The sequence below is a fragment of the Egretta garzetta genome, unplaced genomic scaffold (genome assembly GCF_000687185.1).
Source record: "Egretta garzetta isolate BGI_Z169 unplaced genomic scaffold, ASM68718v1 scaffold411, whole genome shotgun sequence".
NCBI lineage: Eukaryota > Metazoa > Chordata > Aves > Pelecaniformes > Ardeidae > Egretta > Egretta garzetta.
The window spans coordinates 876,595-883,920 of record NW_009258541.1 but is presented as its reverse complement, the minus strand read 5'-3'; the positions used below and the strand labels follow the sequence as shown (position 1 = coordinate 883,920).

The 7,326-nt window shown below is 44.3% G+C and overlaps 1 protein-coding gene across 1 annotated transcript in view; it reads left to right on the top strand.

The window, feature by feature from the left end:
• Nucleotides 1–7,326, top strand: part of GAB3 (GRB2 associated binding protein 3) — a 65,130-nt gene that overhangs the window by 56,900 nt on the left and 904 nt on the right. Inside the window, exons 5-10 of the mRNA XM_009646555.2 lie at nucleotides 368–423; nucleotides 1,557–1,812; nucleotides 2,983–3,064; nucleotides 4,761–4,863; nucleotides 6,119–6,232; nucleotides 7,242–7,321. Of these exons, the coding sequence (XP_009644850.1) occupies nucleotides 368–423; nucleotides 1,557–1,812; nucleotides 2,983–3,064; nucleotides 4,761–4,863; nucleotides 6,119–6,232; nucleotides 7,242–7,321 (691 nt within the window). The remainder of the gene's footprint in view (nucleotides 1–367; nucleotides 424–1,556; nucleotides 1,813–2,982; nucleotides 3,065–4,760; nucleotides 4,864–6,118; nucleotides 6,233–7,241; nucleotides 7,322–7,326) is intronic.

The following is a 7,326-nucleotide window of genomic DNA, read 5'->3' as shown; positions in this document are numbered from 1 at the left end:
TCCCCAGTTTGACAGATGGGAAAACAGAGCAGGAGCTGGGTTTAAATTTTTGCTTGGTTGCTTGCTCTCCACACCAGTCTTTCTCCCCAACTGTGTGTGTTACAGGAAGCGTAAATTACAGCTGGATTATACGTGAACATGTGCCTTGGTTTCATCATATTTAAAATAGATGTCATCGCTCTTGGAATGCTACTGAGTTGGTTCTGGTCTTAAGTGTCATTGGATTTCCTCATTTAGGAAAAATACTAGGAGTTATGGAATCTTTATGAAGCTCTAATTATTTTAGAGCCATGTTATTTACTCCAGAATTATCTCTGTAAGGTTGCACTGCTTTATCACATTTTTAATCGCTTTTTTTCCCTTGCAGCAGACATGGAAGGCAGTTCCTTAAGAAGTCGGGATAAGAGGCTTAGCTTGAATTTGGTAAGGACTCTGCTTGCATAAATTTAAAACATTGGCACATGAGAAACTTCAGAAAGTGAATAATTTCACATCCTGATATTCAATCGTTCCTCTCATGTTCAGCAGAATAAAAAAAAAAAAAAAAAAGGAAGAAGCACTTGGCTTCGGGTAACTTCTGTGCCAGGAAATTTGGCACTGATAGGGCCACTTTTTCATGGCTGCAGAAGCCTTTGAGAGAGGAGGGAGAGGGAGGCCACAACACTGAGCACCCCCTTTTTAAAGCACATGAAGCCAGGTCTGTTGTGGAAAAGGATACCAGTAGCCTCAATAATTAACCTGTTGACCAAAAACACCTGAGAAAACTCCTTATCTCTTGGAAAAAGGGTCTAAAGAAGCCTATCACTTCATGATCCTGAGGGGTATCTCCTCTTTAGACCATAGGAAAGTCTCTGCTCTCAAAGCATGTGTGATTCAGGGCTCTGTCAGCCCAAAGCTTCCTGACTCAGCCTTTGATAGACACGGTTGTATGTAGCACCATCACACATCACATAGCCAGTCTTCTGCCTGGTGCTGGACACTGACTTCTGTGTAGGAGAACCTTTGCTGCTTGTTTGTAAGTTTTGGTGGTGGGCAACTTATATTTTTGTCCCCTTTGAAAGCTTGCAAGGTTTGTAATCAATTCCTCTCACCACTCAGCCAGCTCTAATCTGCATTAAATGAATTTCTAGTGTCTATTCTCAGCTGCCAGAACTAACTCGTATATCTGTGTGTCTGCTTTTTCAGCTTCCATATTTGCAAAAATCTAGTTGATCAGATGTTCTCCTTTCAGGTGTTTTTTTGTATGAAGGATCCTCCTTCTCACTGAAGTTGGAGGATTTAACCTACTTAAGTGACCAATACGTTTGGTCCTTGTTTCCAGCAGCGACTTGCGAAGCTCAGAAGTGGGCTTCTCCAAAGCTGGAGTGTTCATCTGAACTCATGCGTTTGTCTCGTATCTTTCCAGCTTGCGCCTTTCAGAAAGGTCACATCAGGACTCTCCTGGCCTGGGGCTCAGCTCAGATCCATTGCCAGCTCACAGGACCTCCTGGCTTGCAGGGAGTTAGCTATTCATTTATCAACCTGTTTCTCTTTCTTTTCCATCTTTACTTCTGAAGCCCTGTCGGTTCTCCCCGCTCTACTCAACTGCTTCGGACAGCACAGAGGACAGCTACGTGCCCATGCGCCCCAGCACCTCTCCCTCTGCGCCAGGCTCCGACTGTTCGCCCGATGGCTACATCCCCATGAGCCCCGGTTCAGCCACGTTTACCTTCCCTGTCGTCAGCACTGAAAAACTCACCAGCCCGTTACCTGAGCTTCCCTCAGACCTGGAGCCCCCTCCGGTGAACCGAGACCTCAAGCCTCGTAGGAAATGTAAGCCCAGACCTAAAATGCAATTAGCAGCCGGGAGTCCTGATAGCGGGGACATGGGTCACCTCCTTTGATAGTGTCCTTGCACATCTTAAAGTGCTTCCTGCTCTAGAAGAGGGATTGAATTGCTCTATAAGTGGCTTATAGTACTGTAACATAGGATGCATCTGCAGGGTTGTTTGCGAGCAGAGGAAGAGCATCTGTGCCTACTTTTGCAGTTGGAGACTGAGTGGCTGCATTAGCATGGTGCATGGCTTCAGATCCACTCTGACTGCAAATCACCAAATGGATGTAGCCGTGGGGAGACAGCAGACTAAATCCTGGAGCTCTGAAGTACGTGTACTGCTGTCTCACCAGCTCCCTGACCTTCCAGGAATAGGACATCCAAACACTCAAGTACTCAGACTTGATGTGTGGGCTGTTGGTTAAACCTCTGTTGGGTAGGCACCGCTGTCTTGGTTTAATTAGGAATTTCCTGCAGATGCTTTTAGCGATCGTAATTTTCCACTCCTTCTTTTCATGGCATCTCCAAAATAGGGTTTACACTTGCAGAGGATATACTGGGGACAAAATTCAGCTTTGCAGTGGAGAAATTGCCTAAGCCTAGCCTACATTAAAGCTCTTTGGGCTGCAGAGCCACAGGGCTACTCAGAAATTGGTTCAGGAAATTCTACTGTGAAGTGGGAACAGAAATTTAGACCATTGCTAGGAAGCGAAGGAAGCTCAGGTCCTTTCTTAGAGGGTTTTGAGAATGAGGTGGGAAATGTAGATGGGCCTGGTGAGATGAATGATCTTGATCTCCACATGTAGGATCTTTTTGTTTAGAAGGGAGCCCAAAACCTGTTTTGACCTACAGGCTGAGCTGGCCTCTCCTGTTGAAGGCAGCATATGCAGAGCAGATTTGAGACAAGCACACGGGTCTTGCAGAGCATTTGCTCTCCTTATGCCCATTGTATTTATTCTGTTATTTTAGGGTAAATGAGGGACTTTGCTTTCCAGCACTGACTGAAGTGGTCATTTGTTACTGATTTCTGTCTTGGTTGTATCAGTTACGTTCTGTGAAACACTCTGCTAGCTTCTTGCTGTTAATATAAAACTGCATTTTTCTAAACAGTCTGTACTTTTCATTAGCTCTTCTATTAGAAATGTAGTTCCTTTTGTATCTACTTGCAGCACGGCCACCTCCTCTGGACTTGAGGAACCTTTCCACGATCCGGGAGCATGCTGCTGTGACCAGGATGTGGACTGTGCCTTAGTAAGTCAATAAGAAACCTGCCGTTCCAATCTTTTAAGCGTTAACATTGTGCAATGGAGTTAAAAGATAACTTATCACATCCCACAAGAAACAGTTTCCTGGCAAAGTCCACAAACAAAAATTCCCCAGGGCTCCTTCCAGCATCCCTCAGGCTTTTGCTGTCTCTAAAGAGCAAGGCTCCCTTTCATGATGGGCAGCTCCAGCGTGTTCAGCATCACGCAGGGATGCTCAGTCTGTTTTGAAGGTTCCTTTGGAAAAGTCTGGAGCTGGTCTGCACTCTGGTGTGGCTGCTGCAATGGCTAAAAGCTTCGTATGCCTTAATTATTTTTTTTTCAAAGTGATAGAGCCATTCTTATTCTTGAAAATTAATATAGCAAAAGAGAACCAGATAAGATAAAGATCCGCCTGACTTGTAGCCCGGGTGTAGACTTCTGCACTGCCACACAGCAGTTTAGATTTGTTCTGTTGGTGTGACCTTTTGTCACGGGAAATTAGTTGTGGAGTAAAACAAATGCTTTTGGTCCCAAAGCCAAGTATGAACAGATGATACTGTTGGGCTCCAAGGGCAGTGAAAGACTCATCTTCAGGGAACTTGTGAGCAGGGGAGGACTGTAGCCTGCTGGCTGGGGGGATCTCAGCGCTACAGGGAAAAGCTGACAGGAGAGCCAGCTGTGCTGAAGTGTGCATGCAGAAGCCAGGAATTCCCACCAACCTCCTCTCTATACCCTGGGCACTCTGGAAAATGTGTTTTTTCACAAGTGTGAGTGCCAGACAGGACATTTCCGCTCCCTGCACCTAGGGTAGTCATTTGGAAGGCAAAAGGGACATGAGGTGGGCAGTTTCTCAATTGCAGACCCCCCTCAGCCCTACTGTCCAAAGCCAGTTAAGCCCTTTGGCACTGCCTGCCATGTGCTGCCTGTTAGGGAAACCCCAGTAGCCTGCCTCCTGAGCATCCCTGCCAGAGCGCTGTGGTTAATTAGTGCTGACACAGTGCAGAGTCCTGGAGGATAACAAGCTCAGAGGGAGTTTGCATGTTTTACATTAACAAAACTAAAAAAGTAGTATGCCCGGAACTAATAAAGCAAAAGGAATTACACTGTTCATGCTGCACAAAGTGGCCATCTAATTTCCTAATAACTAACCCCATTATGCCGGCCTGCAATAGTTTACTCATGATATACCTCTGTCGGCTATGTTAGTGGTAGAGATTTCCTTGTACAAGGGTTGAGTTGCAGTCTCCTCTATAGCACAGATAGCATGTGTGTACGTTGTGTTCAAAGCCAGACAAGTTCCTCTGCATGCACCTCCAGTAGCAGATTAGTTCACATCAATCTCCAAAATGTGGTTACCCACACAACTAAGTAACTGCGCCATTGGCACATATTACCCCAATGAACGATATCTGTCTCTGTGCCCCTTGTTGGAGAATTGCTCCAATGGTTTATGCTTTCTGTCATAGCAGAGATGGCAAACTTTCATAAATCCCAGAAAAAAAAAAAAAAACAACAAAACAATCAACACTCATAGCAATATAGCACACTTTTTCTAGAACTAAGGAATGGTTTTGGACATCCTCTCCATAAAGGCTGCAGCGTTAGTGTGAGTTTTTTCACCATATGGACTGTGTCAGGCTTTGGCTTCATTTCAGAGCATCTGTAAGATGCTTCCTTAACCTCTCCTGTGTTTTTCTTCATAGCAATCGAATGAGCTTTATCTCACCAGAAAGAGACGGTATTAATTCAGCAAGAATATTTGCCAATTCAGTTTCCGGAGAAGAGGAAGAAAGTTACATTCATATGGTAATCTTCATTTTCACACAGCCATCCTTTGCTTTATTCTGCTCTGTCACATTGATGGAGAATGCAGAAGTTTGTTTTCTAAGAAAAAATGTTGAGGACGTTTGTCCTTTGCCTTCTGTTTTTTAAAAAAATGATGAAACGGTTTTAAACCAAAGACACTGGGACCAATTTACAGAGAGATAAGGGAAGCCCTTCTTCTGCTCTGCAGAACTCAGCTGTTCACCCACGAATGTTGCTGAGCAGTTCCAAGAGATCACAGGGATCAGCCATATTTACATGAGAACTCATTAAGGCAAAGGAAAATTAAATCTTTTCACCTTTTAAAAGTGTGCCCTGCAAAATCTCCTAGGAAATGACAGAAAGCTGTTAGTGCACTTCCTAAAGAAACACACCAAATATTGTGCAGAAACAGAACTCCCATTAAAGTCTCTTATTGCTTCTGCTTTGGCTGGTGGCACTAACCCCACTTCCCATCCCATGAAAGAAGAACATCTGGCTTTGTGGCTTCCTTTTCTTCATTCACTCTTTAGCCATATCTTGCAAAAGACCAGAATCTCAGTTTCCTTTGAATTTTAGGTGGAAATGGATCTCAAATCCCTTGATCTGAGCCAATATCCACAGATTTGACTCCATAGCCAAAGCCCAACAGCAATGGCTCTAGAAATATATTGCAAAACTGACCATAACCTCCATGAACCATAGTCTCAAATGTTAACCCACACCTCTAGCAGATCAAAATCTGTTCAGGAGGGCAGTTCCAGCTGTAACTACTCCCCACTTGATTTTTCTAGTCAAATAAAACCTTCCATACATTTGTGGTCATCTGTGATTTTCCTGAGATTAATTTTTAGTTGCTAAATTTGAACAGAATTATCACCATTTCTTCAAACTCATAGAACGATGATGGTTAAGAGTGCACCCCTGCAAATCTGAGCCTTCCAAAGGCTTGGGTTGAGAAGCTGAGCGCAAGTCCTTCCTGATAGCATCGAATGAAAATCAGCCCGGTTTGCTTGTTTTGCCATGATTACCATGAGAGAGAAAAAGGCTCTCATGGTTTCTTTAATGCCATCCTGAAATTAATCAGTGTTATCCTGTGGTTAGTCACCAAACGCACCCTTGGCATAGAAAATTACGTGGGTGCTGACCCTCCTCGCTCGCTTTCTGCCAGACGAGTCTCCCACCTCACAGTTGTAGCCCTGCTTCCTTCTGGGATCGTGTTTTAAGAGCATTAAAAGTTTCTCTTCTTTCCCGACAGGAACACAGACAGGCAACATCTCCATACAGTGGTGCTTTTCCATGGACAAGGAAATCTAACCTTGATTACTTAGCATTGGATTTTAATTCTGCTTCCCCATCCCCTGTACAGAAGGTATGAGTCACCTGAAAAACCCCACAGCCTCCTATCTTTTTGTCTGCTGGGAGGAAAATGAGACCGAGAGTCAGGCTCTGCTAGGTGCCCTAAGTGTCATGATGAAGCCAGTCGTGTTTCCAGCTGACTGCATTTGTGGCAGACTCAAGATTAATATAATAAAAGCACCATTAGGGTGATGACAAAGTGTCCTTAGTGTGACGCATAGGGATGACATTAACACGAGCTCGGCAGAGGGCACGAGGCTGCACTGGGATATGCAGCCATGGGGCCTTGCGGGCAAGCTTATTGGTGCTTGCAGGATCTCTGCATGCTCTTTCATTTTCATCAAGTCTCCATAAACCCTTTCCTGCTAGTTTTCCACCAAATCTCTTTGCAGTTACAAGTTTACAACCCATGATAAATTCATGGGGTAAAACTGTACCGTCTCTTGTAACACAACAAAATGTGCATCTTTATTCTTGCATCACCAAAAGCATTTCAATTTCCTTAGCAATGCTGAGACAACACATTCCTTGTTTCAAAGATCTTATAACCTGCCCAGGTGGTGGGTAGGTACCATTGCGAAGCAACAAACTGTTGCCGGTTTGGGCCATTTTGTGTCTTGTATATCATTTTCCCCATCAGCCAATACTCCTGGATGCAAAACACTCAAGGCTCCTAAGCTTTCTTAAATTTAAACCCTCCCTTTAGTTAAAATGCAGTTAGGTTGTCCCTGCAGCGGGATCACTCGGATGAGAAGAGTGATTGTCTGCATAGAAATAGCCAGAACAGCACGTTTCCCTCGCTCACTGTGCTGGGCTGAGTGACAGGGTGACAGATGGATAATTATAGCTAAAGCAGGCTGTAAAGCAATGCTTTTGTCAGCTGATGTCACTGTGAGCTTCAAGGTGAAGTGAAGCAATCAAGGAACAAGGGAAAAGGAAAACAGAAAATCAAGCAAAGTTTCACTAGCATCCCTTTTTGACCCTAAAATTAATACATTGGGTTTGTCTTCTCTCTCCCACAGAAACCTTTTCTCTCTGAGGAGCAGAGAGTGGACTATGTCCAGGTAGATGAACAGAAGACTCAAGCTTTACAGAACACTAAGCAGG